At 52.3% G+C, this 19,109-nt stretch overlaps 1 protein-coding gene across 1 annotated transcript in view; it reads right to left on the bottom strand.

The window, feature by feature from the left end:
* Window positions 1-429: 429 nt before the first annotated feature.
* LOC145361259 (phosphatidylinositide 4-phosphatase SAC2-like) overlaps window positions 430-19,109 on the bottom strand; it is a 44,045-nt gene continuing 25,365 nt past the window's right edge. The window contains exons 13-23 of the mRNA XM_080216891.1: window positions 17,007-17,135; window positions 15,823-15,940; window positions 13,798-13,999; window positions 11,634-11,705; window positions 10,068-10,138; window positions 9,812-9,937; window positions 8,879-9,007; window positions 6,345-6,435; window positions 5,622-5,732; window positions 944-1,225; window positions 430-748 (exon numbers count right to left, since the gene is read on the bottom strand). Coding sequence (XP_080073017.1) covers window positions 430-748; window positions 944-1,225; window positions 5,622-5,732; window positions 6,345-6,435; window positions 8,879-9,007; window positions 9,812-9,937; window positions 10,068-10,138; window positions 11,634-11,705; window positions 13,798-13,999; window positions 15,823-15,940; window positions 17,007-17,135 — 1,650 coding nt within the window. The remainder of the gene's footprint in view (window positions 749-943; window positions 1,226-5,621; window positions 5,733-6,344; window positions 6,436-8,878; window positions 9,008-9,811; window positions 9,938-10,067; window positions 10,139-11,633; window positions 11,706-13,797; window positions 14,000-15,822; window positions 15,941-17,006; window positions 17,136-19,109) is intronic.

Consider the following 19,109-nt stretch of genomic DNA (forward strand, 5'->3'; position numbering starts at 1 on the left):
GAGAAGGAGAGAAAGGGGGAAGTGAATTCAGGGGGCCAAGTCTTAAAAATGACAAAATATCAGCAGTTTTACTATAAAACAATGTCCCCGAGAGGTGGAGGATTTAAAGCACTGGGAAGGGGGTAGATTCCCCCATCGTATCTGGAGTTGCGAAACCTGTCACTCCGGCGATCTGAAAGTAGCAGCAAATTAATTCCGTTGAGGAGAAGCATCTGTGAAATGAGTCCGTGGGGCGCAGGGTGGCTTTGAGCACGTGTGCGCCAGTCAGTCAGATGGGCAAGCCCCTCTCCCCCCCCCCCCACCACCTCCCTCCCCCCCCACCCCCACCACCCAATCCCTGCCAACCCCTCACCCTGGCACTGCTGTGAAGGCTGATCGCTCCAACACAAGGCAGGACGATTGTCCCTCGCAGCGAGCGGGCGGGCTCAGCTAATTGGCATCCATCTGGCTCCGGGAGGACGACCTGCCCTCTGCAGACGACACCCGGAGAGTGTGGGCTGGCTGAAGGTGGCCCTCCCCGTCCTGATGGCTGCCCGGTCGGGGGTTGCCAGCGGGGGCGCGCCCGCTGGATGAGGGTTGCCGCGCTGACGCCCATCTGGAGGAGGAGGAGGAGGAGGAGGACGGGCTACGTTGGCCCCCCCCAGGGTGAGGCCCGGGCATCTCGGCCTGGGGAGAAGGCAGGCCCGGCGCCCCGGGCTCTGTCCGGCAGGGCTGCTTGCTGGTGCAGCCCCTGCCCCTGCCCCTGCACCTGCAGCGGCTGGAGAGGGTTGGTGGGTCATCCTGGCGGGGAAGGGCCAGCCATCTGCCCTGCTTGCCGGGCCGTAGCTCGAAAGCGTTGGCGCCCACCTGAGTCATGGCGAACCTCTCTGATTTGTGCTTGGCCAAGGGCGAGGAGGAGGAGGAGGAGGAGGATGAGGAGGAGGAGGAGGAGGTGCTGGAATACAGGAACTGGTCCTCCGCATCGGAGTTGTGGCAGGTGCTGCAGCCAGAACTGCCTTGCACCAGGAAGGGCCAGAAATCGTTCTCGCAGGTCAACATGCTGATCCTCTCCAGGAGGCTCTGCTTGCCCAACGTCGGCAGGTAGATGGACAACATTTGGTCCCCGGCCCTCTGCCGATCGGCGCTGGAGAGGGCCTCTTCCTCGGTGCCCTCCGCCAGACCACAATTCAGTGTGATGGAGACCACGGACGCCTGCGGAAGCTCGGACGAAACGTCAATCAGGCTCCTGTGGAAGAAAAGAACAGGCAGAAAGCCCTGTGAAGACACACTCGGATATCACCAGTAACTGCATTGCAGCGTGAACGCAAGCCAACTCGTGATAACAAATAAACTTTACAAAACACAGTCAATCATAGGATTCTACAGTGCAGAAGGAGGCCATTCCCACAACACAATCTCACCCAGGCCCTATCCCCGTGACCCCATATCCTTCCCCTGTTAATCCACCGACACTAAGAAGCAATTTAGCATGGCCAATCCACCTAACCTACACATCTTTAGACACTAAGGGGCAATTTAGCATGGCCAATCTAACTAACCTGCACATCTTTGGACACTAAGGGGCAATTTAGCATGGCCAATCCACCTAACCTACACATCTTTGGACACTAAGGAGCAATTTAGCATGGCCAATCCACCTAACCTACACATCTTTGGACACTAAGGAGCAATTTAGCATGGCCAATCTAACTAACCTGCACATCTTTGGACACTAAGGGACAATTTAGCATGGCCAATCCACCTAACCTACACATCTTTAGACACTAAGGGGCAATTTAGCATGGCCAATCTAACTAACCTGCACATCTTTGGACACTAAGGGGCAATTTAGCATGGCCAATCCACCTAACCTACACATCTTTGGACACTAAGGAGCAATTTAGCATGGCCAATCTAACTAACCTGCACATCTTTGGACACTAAGGGACAATTTAGCATGGCCAATCCACCTAACCTGCACATCTTTGGACACTAAGGGGCAATTTAGCATGGCCAATCTAACTAACCTGCACATCTTTGGACACTAAGGGACAATTTAGCATGGCCAATCCCCCTAACCTGCACATCTTTGGACACTAAGGGGCAATTTAGCATGGCCAATCCACCTAACCTGCACATCTTTGGACACTGAGGGGCAATTTAGCATGGCCAATCCACCTAACCTACACATCTTTGGACACTAAGGGACAATTTAGCATGGCCAATCCACCTAACCTACACATCTTTGGACACTAAGAGGCAATTTAGCATGGCCAATCCACCTAACCTACACATCTTTGGACACTAAGGGGCGATTTAGCATGGCCAATCCAACTAACCCGCACATCTTTGGACACTAAGAGGCAATTTAGCGTGGCCAATACACCTGACTATTACTTATGTGGTGAAAAACTGCAGCAGGCGACGGTGCAGAGGGACCTCGGGGTCCTTGTGCATGAGTCGCAAAAACTCAGCCTGCAGGTGCAGCATGTGGTCAGGAAGGCGAATGGGTTGCTGGCCTTCATAGCGAGGGGGATTGAATATAAAAGTAGGGAGGTCTTGCTGCAGCTGTATAGGGCATTGGTGAGGCCGCAGCTGGAGTAGTGTGTGCAGTTTTGGGCGCCGTACTTACGCAAGGATATTTTGGCATTGGAGGGAGTGCAGAGGAGGTTTATTAGGCTGATACCGGAGTTGAGGGGGTTGAGCTATGAGGAGAGGCTGAATAAACTAGGCTTGTACTCGTTAGAGTTTAGAAGAATGAGGGGAGATCTCATTGAGACATATAAGATCATGAATGGGATGGATAGGATAGAGGTGGAGAGACTCTTCCCGCTCAGAAAGGATAATAGGACTAGGGGGCACAGCCTCAAGATAAAGGGGGGGGGGCGGTTTAGAACGGAGTTGAGGAAGAACTTCTTCACTCAAAGGGTGGTGAATCTCTGGAATTCTCTGCCCGTTGAAGCGGTGGAGGCTGCCTCGCTAAACATTTTTAAGACGTGGGTTGATGGGTTTTTGATAAGCGAGGGGATTAAGGGTTATGGGGAGAGGGCGGGAAAGTGGAACTGAGACACGACAGATCAGCCATGATCTTATTGAATGGCGGGGCAGGCTCGAGGGGCTAGATGGCCTACTCCTGCTCCTATTTCTTATGTTCTTAAGTTCTAACCTGCACATCTGTGGACCTTCCTTGGCCTTCTAACAACAATAGGCCTGGGGAATTGTGGGGGGCTGGGAGGGAGAAAGGGAGGCCCAAGTGAGCTCCCACCTGCATTCCACAACCTCCGCCCTCCCCTTCCAGCCTCACTGCCCATCCTGAATGTCAGACACGTGGTCAAGACTGAGTAGGAGGTTAGGAAGGAAAATGGGGCGGGGAGAGGGGAGACGTGAACTTGAACCATTCAAGTCAGAGAGGCAGTGGAAGGCTCTGGGAGAAAGGAGCCATAGCTTGACTTCCGATTTTCTGTGCAGCTTGTCACTGAATTCAAAGTTGTGCAGGTTAGGTGGATTGGCCATGCTAAATTGTTGCTTAGTGTCCAAAGATGTGTAGGTTAGGTGGATTGGCCATGCTAAATTGTTGCTTAGTGTCCAAAGATGTGTAGGTTAGGTGGATTGGCCATGCTAAATTGCCCCTTAGTGTCCAAAGATGTACGGGTTAGGTGGATTGGCCACGCTAAATTGCCCCTTAGTGTCCAGCGATGTGTAGGTTAGGGGGATTGGCCATGCTAAATTGCCCCTTGGTGTCCAAAGATGTGTAGGTTAGGTGGATTGGCCATGTTAAATTGCTGCTTAGTGTTCAAAGATGTGCAGGTTAGGGGGATTGGCCATGCTAAATTGCCCCTTAGTGTCAGAGGATTAGTGGTATAAATATGTGGGGTTATGGGAATAGGACCTGGGTGGGATTACAAAGAACAAAGAACAAAGAACAACCCAGCACGGGAAACAGGCCCTTCGGCCCAACGAGCCCGCGCCGCCGCATCACCCTACACCTATTCTACCCTGCGTGTCTACGAATAGAACCCCTGACTTAGCCAGATTCAGGGGAGAATAGTGTCAATTTGGTAAAACCAATCAGCCTAAGAGCACATCTTTGGGGTGTGGGAGGAAACCGGAGCGCCCGGAGGAAACCCACGCAACCACAGGGAGAATGCACAGGATTGTGGTCAGTGCAGACTTGATGGGCCAGACAGCCTCCCCCTGCACTGTGGGATTCTATGATTCAATGAGACATTCCGTTCTCCTTCCCGATATTGATAATATAGAAAAATTAAATCTCTTGATTGGAAGAAAAACACTTCAGGATGAATCCCCTCTGCGGCATTGGCATGAGGATCACATTCACTGCTCTGTGTCCCTGCCAACACCCTGTGGCAATCAGTGGACAGGGAGTGCCCCTCTTCCCCCCACCCCGTGGGAAACCTGTGCACCAGAGACACAAGACCGACTAGGTCGTGCCCGCATCTCTACCGATGGCAAGCCTGGCCTTGGTAAAAGGGGTGAGGGAAGGAGGCAATCCAGTGTGGGGAATGGTGCCCATCCTTGATCTATCTCAGAGGCACCGAGGCCAACTCCTGTCCCCTTGGTCCCACGTTGACAAAGGCAATCGCACTCCCCATAAATTAGGCTCGGGAAGGGTGGGTGGGCGGGGTGGGTGAGGAGAGGTGGCAGGTTAAACATGCCCCAATTCTATTTCTTTTGGACGTAACGAATGGCAGATGGAGTTTAGTTTTGATAAATGCGAGGTGATGAATCTGGGCAGGACTTACTCAGTTAATGGTAGGGTGTTTGGGAGATTTACAGAACAAAGAGATCTAGGGGTACAGGTTCATAGCTCCTTGAAAGTGGAGTCACAGGTGGACAGGGTGGTGAAGAAGGAATTCGGCATACTTGGTTTCATCGGTCAGAACATTGAATACAGGAGTTGGGACGTCTTGTTGAAGTTGTACAAGACATTGGTGAGGCCACACTTGGATTACTGTGTACAGTTCTGGTCACCCTATTATAGAAAGGATATGATTAAACTAGAAAGAGTACAGAAAAGATTTACTAGGATGCTACCGGGACTTGATGGATTGAGTTGTAAGGAGAGGCTGGATAGATTGGGACTTTTTTCTCTCTGGAGCGTAGGAGGCTGAGGGGTGATCTTATAGAGGTCTATAAAATAATGAGGGGCGCAGATCAGCCAGATAGTCAATATCTTTTCCCAAAAGAAAGGGGAGAGATACAGAAGGGTCCAGAGAGGCAATTTTTTCACACAGAAGGTGTTGAGTGTCTGGAACGAGCTGCCAGAGGTAGAAAGAGAGTTGGGTACAATTTTGTCTTTTAAAAAGCATTTGGACAATGACACGGGTAAGATAGAGGGACATGGGCCAACTGGGGCTTGGTTAGGGAAAAAAGAGGTGGCATGGACAAGTTGAGACAAAGGACCTGTTCCCCTGCTGTAAACCTCTATGATTCTATGACTCAGACTGCAAGGCTTGGATCTTCCTATTAAGAACACTAGGCGTCAGTCTCCTCTCCTCCATAATGGCACCTCTGTATGATATCCCTGCCTGAGGAGACACTTCCTGGAGACGCAACTGGGAGGTGGGCGAGGGGGTGACCCGCTCAGACGTGGGTGGAGGTTAGCACGGCTGCTGAGATACCTGTTCTTCAGGAGACCATGTTGGCACGCTTCAGCAATGGACAGAACAATGGCGGCGAGGAACTCTGCGCAGGACACCAGCAGAGACCAGAGTCGCACCAAAATCTGAGACCTGTGGCGGGGAGAGCAAGATAAGACATCAACTCCACACTGCTAACCCCAACGCGGCAAGGCCAGAGAACAGAGCTCCTCCTCACCCACCCAACTCCACAAGAGATCCTTGCCTGCTGTCAGACAGACAAACCGTTCTTTCCCTTTTTATTCATCTGTGGGACACGGGTGTCACTGGCTGGACCTGCATTTATTGCCCAACCCTAGTTGCCGGAATGAGGCAACCACATTGCTGTGCCTCTGGAGTCACATGTAGGCCAGACCGGGTAAGGACGGCAGATTTCCTTCCCTCAAGAGACATTAGTGAATCCGACAATGGTTTCCATGGTCACCAGCGGATTCTTACTTCCCAATATGCCTTGCTCCTTGACCCACCATCTTGGTCATCCCACTGGCCAATTTGTGGTTGGGTGAGATTGGCCCCGAGAGGTCAGAGGTGAAACAGCAGCACTGTTAGCACACTGGGCCAAACAATCGCCATGTTTGAGAAGAAGGCGGGGATATCTCCATGCTCTCCGACAGCCCCACTCCCGCCATCTGCCCGAATGCTTCCTCGGATATGGAGGGGAGTCACGGACTCTCCGACCGGAATGCTTTACCCTCAGGGACTCACCGACGCTGATCATCAAATCGGATTGCAAGGCTAACGCCTGTGGCATCCCTCTTCGCCTTCTGGATGGTTTTTGCTATTAACTGCAGGGCTTCTGAAACAGAGAAAGTGTTAGCACTTCTCCCCCTCCAATCTGACAGCGTTATAGAGAGAATAAGCATGTAGTGGGGAGAGAAATCACTGAGAGGGGAATGTTACAGAGAGAGGGAGCGGGGAATGTTACAGAGGCAGAGAGAGAGAGAGAGGGGGAACGTGACAGAGAGAGAGAGGGGGGGGGAAACGTGACAGAGGGGGGGGGGGGGGAACGTGAGAGAGAGAGGGACGAGCGTGACAGAGAGAGGGAGGGGGAACGTGACAGAGAGAGAGAGGGGGAACGTGACAGAGAGAGAGAGGGGGAACGTGACAGAGAGAGAGAGGGGGAACGTGACAGAGAGAGAGAGGGGGAACGTGACAGAGAGGGAGAGGGGGAACGTGACAGAGAGAGAGAGGGGGAACGTGACAGAGAGAGAGAGGGGGAACGTGACAGAGAGAGAGAGGGGGAACGTGACAGAGAGAGAGAGGGGGAACGTGACAGAGAGAGGGAGGGGGAACGTGACAGAGAGAGAGAGGGGGGAACGTGACAGAGAGAGAGAGGGAGGAACGTGACAGAGAGAGAGAGGGGGGAACGTGACAGAGAGAGAGAGGGGGGAACGTGACAGAGAGAGAGAGGGGGGAACGTGACAGAGAGAGAGAGGGGGGAACGTGACAGAGAGAGAGAGGGGGGAACGTGACAGAGAGAGAGAGGGGGGAACGTGAGAGAGAGAGAGAGGGGGGAACGTGAGAGAGAGAGAGAGGGGGGAACGTGAGAGAGAGAGAGAGGGGGGAACGTGAGAGAGAGAGAGAGGGGGAACGTGACAGAGAGAGAGAGGGGGGAACGTGACAGAGAGAGAGAGGGGGGAACGTGACAGAGAGAGAGAGGGGGGAACGTGACAGAGAGAGAGAGGGGGGAACGTGACAGAGAGAGAGAGGGGGGAACGTGACAGAGAGAGAGAGGGGGGAACGTGACAGAGAGAGAGAGGGGGGAACGTGACAGAGAGAGAGAGGGGGGAACGTGAGAGAGAGAGAGAGGGGGGAACGTGAGAGAGAGAGAGAGGGGGGAACGTGAGAGAGAGAGAGAGGGGGGAACGTGAGAGAGAGAGAGAGGGGGAACGTGACAGAGAGAGAGAGGGGGGAACGTGACAGAGAGAGAGAGGGGGGAACGTGACGGGGGGGGTAAATGTGAGAGACAGAGAGAGAGAGGGGAGCGTGACAGAGAGAGAGAGGGGGGAACGTGACAGAGAGAGAGAGGGGGGAACGTGACAGAGAGAGAGAGGGGGGAACGTGACAGAGAGAGAGAGGGGGGGAACGTGACAGAGAGAGAGAGGGGGGAACGTGAGAGAGAGAGAGAGGGGGGAACGTGAGAGAGAGAGAGAGGGGGGAACGTGAGAGAGAGAGAGAGGGGGGAACGTGAGAGAGAGAGAGAGGGGGAACGTGACAGAGAGAGAGAGGGGGGAACGTGACAGAGAGAGAGAGGGGGGAACGTGACAGAGAGAGAGAGGGGGGAACGTGACAGAGAGAGAGAGGGGGGAACGTGACAGAGAGAGAGAGGGGGGAACGTGACAGAGAGAGAGAGGGGGGAACGTGACAGAGAGAGAGAGGGGGGAACGTGACAGAGAGAGAGAGGGGGGAACGTGAGAGAGAGAGAGAGGGGGGAACGTGAGAGAGAGAGAGAGGGGGGAACGTGAGAGAGAGAGAGAGGGGGAACGTGACAGAGAGAGAGAGGGGGGAACGTGACAGAGAGAGAGAGGGGGGAACGTGACGGGGGGGTAAATGTGAGAGACAGAGAGAGAGAGGGGAGCGTGACAGAGAGAGAGAGGGGAGCGTGACAGAGAGAGAGAGGGGAGCGTGACAGAGAGAGAGAGGGGAGCGTGACAGAGAGAGAGAGGGGAGCGTGACAGAGAGAGAGAGGGGAGCGTGACAGAGAGAGAGAGGGGAGCGTGACAGAGAGAGAGAGGGGAGCGTGACAGAGAGAGAGAGGGGAGCGTGACAGAGAGAGAGAGGGGAGCGTGACAGAGAGAGAGAGGGGAGCGTGACAGAGAGAGAGGGGGGAGCGTGACAGAGAGAGAGAGGGGAGCGTGACAGAGAGAGAGGGGGGAGCGTGACAGAGAGAGAGGGGGGAGCGTGACAGAGAGAGAGGGGGGAGCGTGACAGAGAGAGAGAGGGGAGCGTGACAGAGAGAAAGAGGGGAGCGTGACAGAGAGAGAGAGGGGAGCGTGACAGAGAGAGAGAGGGGAGCGTGACAGAGAGAGAGAGGGAAGTGTAACAGGGAGGGAAATGTTACAGTTAGAAGGGAATGTAACGGAGTGAGGGGAATGGAATGGAGCAAGTATTTTAATTGAGAAGTGGATGTAATGGAGAGAGAGTGGGATGTCAGGGAGAGCTGTATAACTGTGAGTGCGATACAATGGAGAGAGTGTTATAATTGATAGGAGCAGAAGATGAAGGATGATGGTGTGTACCTTTGCTGTTGTCTTGCTGACATCGCAGGGTGGTTTGCAATGTGAACTGGCTGCCTTTCTTGCCTTCTTCGCTGTGATGCAATCGCATGTGGAAAGCCTGGGACCCCTGTATGCCCGTGGGCTGCTGACCTTGTGAAAGAATTCACGGTTCAGGTCAACTTGCTCAGATGCAATTTATCTTTCCCCATTGACCCTGAGTGGGTAGATGGGGAAAGGTACAGCTGTCTCTCCTGGGTATGAGTGACAGCAAATATCCATCTGTTCTTTGGAGAAATCATGTCGCCGTTTATATATCCACTCAGTTATCTCTGCACACGATGTCTCTTCAAGAGTCAAGGGACAAGACTAAGATAACTCACTGGATATGGAGATCACTGGTCTGGCCTGGGACACTACCCTGAAGGACTCCTACAGAGATGTCTTGGAGCGGGGACCACCACAAGCACCCTCCTTCATACCAGGTACGACTCCAACCAGCGGAGAGTTTGCCCCCCCCCGATGCCCATTCATTCTTGTTTCGCCATGGCTCCTTGAAGCCACACTTGGTTGAATGTGACCTTCTTGTCAAGAGCTGTCACTCTTACCTCTGGAACTCAGCTCTTTTGTCCGTGTTTGTAATGAGGTCAGGAGCTGAGTGACCCCGGTGATGGGCATCACTGAGCAGGTTATTGCTGAGCAGGAGACTACCCTGATAGCACTGTCGATGACCCCTTCCATCGCTTCACTGATGATCAAAGGTAGACTGTGCAGCAACTGGTTGGGTTGGCTTTGTCCTGCTTTTTGTGTACAGGACATACCTGGGCAATTTTCCACATTGTTGGGTAGATGCCAGCGTTGGAACCATTTGGGAAGAGCTTGGCTAGAGGAAAGGCAAGTTCTGGAGCACAAGTCTTCAGTACTATTGCCGGAGTGTTATTAGGGCCCACTGCCCACTGCCCAGTGTCTCCAACTGTTTCTCAATATCACATGGAGTGAATCGAATTGGCTGGAGAACTGGCACCTGAGATTCTGGAGACCGCTGGAGGAGGCCGAGATGGACCGTCCACTCGGAACGTTGGGCTGAAGATGGATGAAACATCTCAGCCTTGACCTTTTGCACAGATGCAGTGGACGGACAGACTGACAATTTGTGAGTTGCGGTTCTAACCCAGGGACAGACTGACAGACACAGAGTGACAGCATTCCTTACCAATTTCAATCTTGTCTATGTCCTCCAGCCTTATGCGAGTGTGATGGGTGATCTCAGATTCTTTGTCAATGCTGTGAAGGAGGCAAAGCAACCCAGGTGTCACCAAGCAAAATGAAACCTTCAGGCATACATCAAGCCAACAATTTTAAGAGTTATCTTCCTAGCTGCGACCAAGGCCATTGGGCCCACGAACCTGTGATGGCCCTTTTCAAACCAATTAATCCCCCATTTCCACACCGCCATCCCCCAGGCATAGATATGGGAAAGGGTCCTGTCGACATCAATGGAGATAAATTGGAAATGGTCAAGAGTTTCATAAGACCATAAGACATTGGAGCAGAATTAGGCCACTCGGCCCATCGAGTCTGTTCCGCCATTCAATCATGGCTGATATTTTTCTCATCCCCAGTCTCCTGCCTTTTCCTGATAATCCCTGATCCCCTTATTTATCACAAACCTGTCTATCTCTGTCTCCAAGCTTCAGGTTTCTAGGTGTCCAGGTCAACAACCTGTCCTTGTCCCTCCATGCAGACATGATCATTAAGAAAGCTCGCCAACCCCTCTACTTTGTCAGAAGACGAAGGAAATCTGCCATGTCTGGTACAAGTCTCAACAACTTTCACAGATGCCCCACAGAAAGCATCCTTTCTGGGCGTATCACAGCTTGGTCTGGGCTCCTGCTCTGCCCAAGACCGCAAGAAACTGCAAAGGGTCGTGAATGCAGCCCAATCCATCACTCAAACCAACCTCCCATTCATTGACTCTGTCTACACTTCCCGCTGCCTCAGCAAAGCAGCCAGCATAATCAAGGACCCCACGCACCCCGGACATTCTCTCTTCCACCTTCTTCCATTGGGGAAAAGATTCAAAAGTCTGAGGTCACGTACCGACCGACTCAAGAACAGCTTCTTCCCTGCTGCTGTCAGACTTTTGAATGGACCTACCTTGCATTAAGTTGATCTTTCTCTACACCCTAGCTATGACTGTAACACTACATTCTGCACTCTCTCCTTTCCTTCTCTATGAACGGTATGCTTTGTCTGTATAGCGTGCAAGAAACAATGCTTGTCATTGTATATTAATACATGTGACAATAATAAATCAAATCAGGAAGGGTTATGAACAGAGCCCAGTCCATCAGGCAAACCAGCCTCCCATCCATTGACTCCGTCTACATTTCCCACTGCCTTGGGAAAGCAACCAGCATAACTGAGGACCCCACGCACCCTGGGCATTCTCACTTCCACCTTCTTTCCTTGGGAAAAAGATACAAGAGTCTGAGGTCACGTCTCGACCAACTCAAAATCATCTTCTTCCCTGGTGCTATCAGACTTTTGAATGGACCTACCTGATATTAAGCTGATCTTTCTCTACACCCTAGCTATACAGTGCCACTACATTCTGCACCCTCTACTTTCCTTCTCCCTGATGTACTCTATGAACAGTGTGCTTTGTCTGTCGAGCGCGCAAGAAACAATATTTTTCACTGTATCCCAATACACGTGACAGTAATAAATCAAATCAAAATCGTAATAAGACAAAGGTGCGAGACATTTGAGTACTTACTAGGCAAAGTAGCAAGCATGATTGGACAGGAGAAACAGAACATCCAAATCCTGAATGGACACATCTATCAAACTGGGTCAAGAGACAAATGGAAGAGAACAGTTAAGAGTTTGTTGGAGTTGGTGCAGCTCACTTGAAGCATCAAAACCTTCTTCAAACACCAGGAATGTGTGTTTCAGCTGAGAATGTATCACCACCAAAGCTATTCCCAAAATTTCCCAGCCCACTGTTTGAACCAAAACCCAGGGACTCTCTCATCAGCAGCAGGCAGAGATGTACAAACCTCCGTCACCAACAAGGCCATCCATTTGAGAGAGGCTAGAACATTGTTGTCAGTGTAGACTCGATGGGCTGAATGGCCTCCTCCTGCCCTGTAGGGGTTCTAGGATTCTATGAACGTCAATAAAACCCTCCCTCTGGCCAGCTCGTCATTTCCTTAGCCACGTTTTGGGGACGTGTACAAGGACACTCGTTGATGACTAGTGTGTTCACTCTTCTTCCTGTTCATCCTACTCGTTTGGAGCTGTCCTGAAATTCAGCCTCAATACTCGGGTTTCAATTGCTCAGCCTCCCTGTTTGCTCTATTACCTCATAACAGGGGCGACACGGTGGCACAGTGGTTAGCACTACTGCCTCGCAGCGCCAGGGACCTGAGTTCAAATCCCAGTTGGGTCACTGTCCGTGTGGAGACTGCAAGCTCCCGCCGTGTCTGCGTCGGTTTCCCTCTTGGTGCTCTGCTTTCTTCCCACGCTCCAAAGATGTGTAGGTTAGGTGGATTGGCCATGCGAAATTGCCCCTTAGTGTCCAAAGATGTGTAGGTTAGGTGGATTGGCCATGCTAAATTGTCCCTTAGTGTCCTAAGATGTATGGGTTAGGTGGATTGGCCATGCTAAATTGTCCCTTAGTGTCCTAAGATGTATGGGTTAGGTGGATTGGCCATGCTAAATTGTCCCTTAGTGTCCTAAGATGTATGGGTTAGGTGGATTGGCCATGCTAAATTGCCATTTATTGTCCTAATATAGCAGGGGGATGAGCAGGGGAAATACATGGGGATACAGGAATAAGGCCCAGGTGGGACTGTTCTTAGTGCAGGCTCAGTGGGCTGAATGGCTTTCTTCTACATTCTTCAGCCCCGACCCTACCCCTCCAGGCGGGAAACAGATCTTGCTTCATTTTTGTGCTAAGATTGAATTTTTAACTTGCACAAAAAAATGGTGCAATTCTTGCTTGTTTTCACTCTCGTCCGGCACTTCGCATGTTTCTGGTCAGATTACCCCCCGGGTCTCAATTAGGTTGGTTGTCTGTAGAACATACTGGGCTAGCTGACACTCCCAGCTCGATTTGGTCGAGGAAGAAGCCACTCGACTGTCAGTGTGAAGGTTACGTCACTCTCTCTCTGCATTGCACCAGTTACCCGCTCCATTAAACCAGTCAGTTGGCCAATCTGCTTCAATAAAGCTCAAGGATAGACCTCGTCAGCTCACGGTGAGAGCTTTCCCGCACAACCTACTTTCAATCTCCCGTTTCCGAAAGCTCGCCCCCCCCCACCCCCATAGCGAGTTCCCCCAAGAAGCTCCGAAGGCTACACAAAGAACAAAGAAAACTACAGCACGGGAACAGGCCCTTCGGCCCTCCAAGCCTGCACCGACTCTGCTGTCCGTCTGAACTAAAGCCCCCTACCCTTCCGGGAACCATATCCATCCATTCCCATCCTATTCATGTATTTGTCAAGATGCCCCTGAATAGTGACTATGGTATCTGCTTCTACTACCTTCCCCCCCCGGCAGCGAGTTCCAGGCACCCAGCACCCTCTGCGTAAAAAACTCTGCCTCGTACATCTCCTTTAAACCTTGCCCCTCGCACCTTAAACCTGTGCCCCCCCCAACCCCCCAGTAATTCACTCCTCCATCCTCCCTCACGCCCTCTTCCCCTTCCTCCAACTGCTGTCCCCTCCTCTCCCTCCCTCTGCTCACTCTTCTCTCTCTCCCTGACTGCCCCCTTTTCTCTCCCTCCCTCCCTCTGCCCCCTTTTCTCTCCCTCCCCCCCTATCTCCCCCTTTTCTCTCTCTCCCCCTCCATCTCCCCTTTCTCTCTCTCCATCCCTCCCTCCCCCGTTTCCAGCTTCTGGCTGTTCACTCTGTCGGAAGGCTGGGTTGTCCACACACCTTGGTCTGCAGTCGATGAAGAGCCACCCTCCGAGGAAGTCCTCAGTGTCCGGTATCAGCAGCCCACTGCAGGTCTGCATCAAGATTTCCGTCTCCTCCTTCTGCCGCCTCAGGCTTTCCTTCTTTATCAGGGCCTTTGCTGGCTTCTCCTTTCCAATCAGCGTCTGCAAGTCCGTCGTCACCGGGACCCCGTTCATCAGGTCTGGAAGCAGATCAGAAAGAGTTGGGGGGGTGGCGGTCACTATCACCCTGCCCGCTTTCTGTCCAGGGTACTTGTACATTAGCCACCCCCACCGACACTGTAGTTAAGAAAGCCCCACCAACTTTCTCAGGAGACTGAGGAAATTTGGCATGTCTGCTATGACTCTTGCCAACTTTTCCAGATGCACCATAGAAAGCATTCTTTCTGGTTGTATCACAGCTTGGTCTGGGCTCCTGCTCTGCCCAAGACCGCAAGGAACTACAAAAGGTCATGAATGTAGCCCAATCCATCACGCAAACCAACCTCCCATCCATTGACTCTGTCTACACTTCCCACTGCCTTGGAAAAGCAGCCAGCATAACCAAGGACCCCACACACCCCGGACATTCTCTCTTCACCTTCTTCCATCGGGGAAAAAGATACATGACCTCCGACTTTTGTACCAACTGACTCAAGAACAGCTTCTTCCCTGCTGCTGTCAGACTTCTGAATGGACCTACCTCGCATGAAGCTGATCTTTCTCTGCACCCTAGCTGTGACTGCAACACTACATTCTGCACTCTCTCCTTTCCTTCTCTACGAACGGTATGCTTTGTCTGTATAGTGTTTCCCAATACATGTGACAATAGTAAATCAAATCAAAAAACCTGAAGAGACACAAGGGCATTAAGTCACCCCCACCAACACTGTAGTTACGAAAGCCCCACCAAGGCCTCTACTTTCTCAGAAGACTAAGGAAATTTGGCATGTCCGCGACCACTCTCACCAACTCTTACAGATGCACCATAGAAAGCATTCTTTCTGGTTGTATCACAGCTTGGTCTGGGCTCCTGCTCTGTCCAAGACCACGAGGAACAAAGGGTTGTGAAGGCGGAAAAAAACCCCATAAAGATGGGAACCTGGCATAAAAATAGCTGTCCGGCACATGAGGGGTTAAAAGGCATTAAACCTGCACTGACTTCCAGCACAGACACTGACTCCCAAACGCAGACAATCACTTAAAATATAAATCACAGGACAGACACTTCACTGAATTAAAACAGGGAACAAACGCCTCAGGAAGCCAGGCACCTTAAAAGAGATAAAGATAGTCCTGGGATAATGGGGGGGAATGCATAAACACAAAGGAACCATGTACGACAAGAATAGAATAAATTAAGCCATTGATAAGAGGAAACGTACCCATTTATGGAACAATGTGATATTGAAACAATATTGTACCTGTCCATAATAATGAGCTAATAAATGTTGTACCCGTGTAACAATGTGACAATCGTGTCCGGACCACCTATTGCGGAAAGGGTATAAAGGTGGACGCGCTTCTATTGTTTCATTGAGAGAAGGTAGCTGTCCAGTAGTGCGAGGTGCTGGTGCCTTTCTCTCCACGAGCCTTCGTCAAATAAAGCTGTATTTTTCCCACAACAGTTGTGAACGTAGCCCAGTCCAAAACGCAAACCAGCCTCCCATCCGTTGACTCTGTCTACACTTCCCGCTGCCTCGGGGAAAAGCAGCCAGCACAACCAAGGACCCCCATGCACACCCCGGACATTCTCGCTTCCACCTTCTTCCGTCGGGGGAAGAAGAGACAAAAGTCCGAGCTCGCAATTCGAGAGCAGCTTCTTCCCCGCTGATTTTTTGAATTTGGACCGACCTCGCACTAGGTTGGTCTTTCTCCAACACCCTCGCCACGACTGTCACACTACGTTCTGCCCCCCCTCTCCATCCCTTCTCTATGAACGGTGTGCTTTGTCAGCACAGCGCGCAAGAACCGATACTCCTCGCCGGATGTGAATACACGTGATAATAATAAATCGAATGCTTACCAATGACAGCCTGTCTGTATGCGTGTCTGAAATGGTGTAGGTAGTAACGATTGGCTGAGCGGTAACTGTCCTTCATCACAGAAGAAAAATTGTGCTCTCCAGTGCGAGTGAAATCGCTCTGAAACCGTATACGTGGGAACAAAAGACACAAACCGAGTTCAGCTGCATCCGTCGCTCTCTTCCTGGTCTCTCGCCTCCCTCCCCCGCCCCCCCCCCCCCCCCCAGAAGGTGGGGTGTTGAAAAGGTCTCTTTTTGGATGTGTTTAGCGCCACAGGAGATGCCATATTTTGGATATTGCTGGAGAGGGGCGCGCCCTGTCACGTTGCAGTCACCCAGAGGTGCGGCGGGCTATTCAACCACAGTGGGCAGCACAGATCTGTTCAATCCTATCACTGTCCCCGGCCACAAAGGCTCCCCCCAAAGTGACCTGGTCACTTAATCCGTGTGGAGATACCCTGTTCCCTCCCTCTCCCTGTTCCCCCTCTCTTCCTCCTCCCCCTGCCCACTCTTGCCCTCCCACTGGCCACCTCATACCCCTCCTCCTGACCCCTTCATCCCCCTACCCCTGCCCCTCCCTCACGCCCTCTTCCCCTTCCTCCAACTGCTGCCCCCTCTTCTCCCTCCCTCTGCTCACTCTTCTCTCTCTCCCTCCCTCTGTCCCCTTTTCTCTCCCTCCCTCCCCCTCTAACTCCCCCTTTTCTCTCTCCCTCCATTCCCCCTTTTTTCTCTCTCTCTCCATCTCCCTTTTTCTCTCTCCATCCCTCCCTCTCTCGCTCCCTCCCCCCCTTTCCCTCTTCCTTCTCTCTCCCCTCCCCTTTTCTCTGTCTCCCTCCCCCTTGCCCTTTTCTGTCTCTCCCTCCGCTTTTCTCTTTCTTCCCCCTCCCTCCATCCCCACTTTTTCTCTCTCCTTCCACCCCCCACTTTCTCTAACCGCCCCCCCCCCTCCATTCCCCCTTTTCTCTCTCCCCTCCTGCCAACCTGCCTCCTCATCCCCGTCCCTGTCTCTCTCTTTTACTCTCCTCCCACAGTCTCTGTCTCCCCTCCAGTTGAATTTTGACCCTCAGCTGTGGGATCAGATTCCTTGGCCTGTATGAGTGTGGGGGCAGTGGGTGCGGGGGGTGGGGAGGGGGAGGTATTTTTAACAGTAGTTCTGTCATTGAGTGAGAGACGGTGAGAGGTCCTACCTTCATTGCATCGGTGCCAGCGTACTGCATGCTGATGGCGTCCCCGTTATTGGCCCAGATGACCTGGAAGATTCTGAGCGTGCTCTGGGGAAGATTGCCCCGCCGGGGTAGAAGTCTCAGGGCCCTCAGCTGGAAAAGAAGTGGGTCAGAGAGGTGGGACCGGGTTAGAAAATGTCCCAAGGTCCTCCAGCTCACAGCAGCGAGCTTCCTGTGGGGGAAATGGAGTCTGAATCGTGGAGGATTGTTGGGGGCGTGGGGTGGGGGGGCTGTTGGTGGTGGTGGAACGTGGGCAGCCACCTCTCCGGTGGCTTTTCTTGAGTCTGTTGACCAGCTTGAGTTTGAGCTCACTGGCTTTCAACAACCTGTCCTGGTTCCCCCCCCAATGCCGACGCTATAGTTAAGAAAGCCCCACCAACCCCTCGACTGTCTCAGGAGACTGAGGAAATTTGGCATGTCCGCTGCGACTCTCACCATCTTTTCCAGATGCACCATTGAAAGCATTCTCTCAGGTTGTATCACAGCTTGGTCTGGGTTCCTGCTCTGACCAAGACCGCAAGGAACTACAAAGGGTCGTGAATGTAGCCCAGTCCTTCACACAAACCAGCCTCCCATCCATTGACTCTGTCTACACTTCCTGCTGCCTCGGCAAAGCAGCCAACGTAACTAAGCACCCTCTTTTCCACCTTCTTCCGTCGGGAAAAAAATACCAGAGTCTGAGGACTCAGGAAAAAGATGCAAAAGCTCCTTCCCTACTGCCGTTAGACTTTTGAATGGACCTACCCCGCATTAAGCTGATCTTTCTCTGCACCCTAGCTGTGAGTGTAACACTACATTCTGCACCCTCTCCTTTCCTTCTCCAAAAAAGCTAGCACAAGGGGGCATAGCTTTAAATTAAGGGGTGGTAGTTATAGGACGGATGTCAGGGGTAGGTTCTTTACCCAGAGGGTGGTGAGGGATTGGAATGCCCTGCCTGCTGCAGTTGTGGATGCGCCTAGTTTGGGGGCGTTTAAGAGATCCGTGGATAGGTTTTATAGATGGAAAGGGTTTGGTTTAGGTTAGAGGGTCATTGTTTTTTAACTGGTCGGCGCAACATCGTGGGCCGAAGGGCCTGTTCTGCGCTGTAATGTTCTATGTTCATGTACTCTATGCACAGTATGCTTTGTCTGTTGCGCCCACAAGAAACAATACATATCACTGCATCCCAAAACACGTGACAATAATCACAGAATCCCGACAGTGCAGAAAGAGGCCATTTGGCCCATTGAGTTCATTCCAGCCAAGCCTATCTCCCTATTTACCCTGCTAATTCCCCTGACACTAAGGGGCAATTTAGCATGGCCAAACCACCTAACCTGCACATCTTTGGCGAATAATACATCAAATTAAATCACAGGTCAAATCAGCCTATCTTGACAGAAATGACCTTTCCCCTTCTCAGTTGAAAGTGACTTTGAGATGGTTACCGTGGCAACCCCACAGGACTGTTGAACGTTCTGCCACTGGCCACAGGGGAAGGCAATGTAATGTTGGACACCCCTGGGTAGAAATGGGGATTATCATGAGTGGGCACTCCATTCTCACATCCCACCCCCAACCCCTTCCCAAAATCAGAATGATCAGGGAGGGGGGCGGCAGTGAGAGGGCAAAGGGAGTTCACAGGGTGAGAGGGGGCAGTGAAGTGGTGAGAGGGCATGGGTCAGGGGTGAGAGGGCAAAGGGAGTCAACAGGGTGAGAGGGGGCAGTGAAGGGGTGAGAGGGCTTGGGTCAGGGGTAAGAGGGCAAAGGGAGCTAAGAGGGTGAGGGAGGGATAGAGGAGGTGAGAGGGCATGGATCAAAGGTGAGAGGGCAAAGGGAGTCAATAGGGTGGGGGGGGGACAGAGGGGGTGAGAGGGCATGGATCAGGGGTGAGAGGGCAAAGGGAGTCAATAGAGTGGGGGGGGGGACAGAGGGGGTGAGAGGGCATGGATCAGGGGGTGAGAGGGCAAAGGGAGTTAACAGGGTGAGAGGGGGAGGGAAGCAGGTAATAGGGTACGGGTCAGGGGTAAGAGGGCAAAGAGAGTTAACGGGGTGAGGGGGGACAGAGGGGGTGAAAGCGGGGAGGGA

The sequence above is a fragment of the Carcharhinus amblyrhynchos genome, chromosome 34 (assembly GCF_965287045.1).
Source record: "Carcharhinus amblyrhynchos chromosome 34, sCarAmb.v2.hapA, whole genome shotgun sequence".
Lineage (NCBI taxonomy): Eukaryota > Metazoa > Chordata > Chondrichthyes > Carcharhiniformes > Carcharhinidae > Carcharhinus > Carcharhinus amblyrhynchos.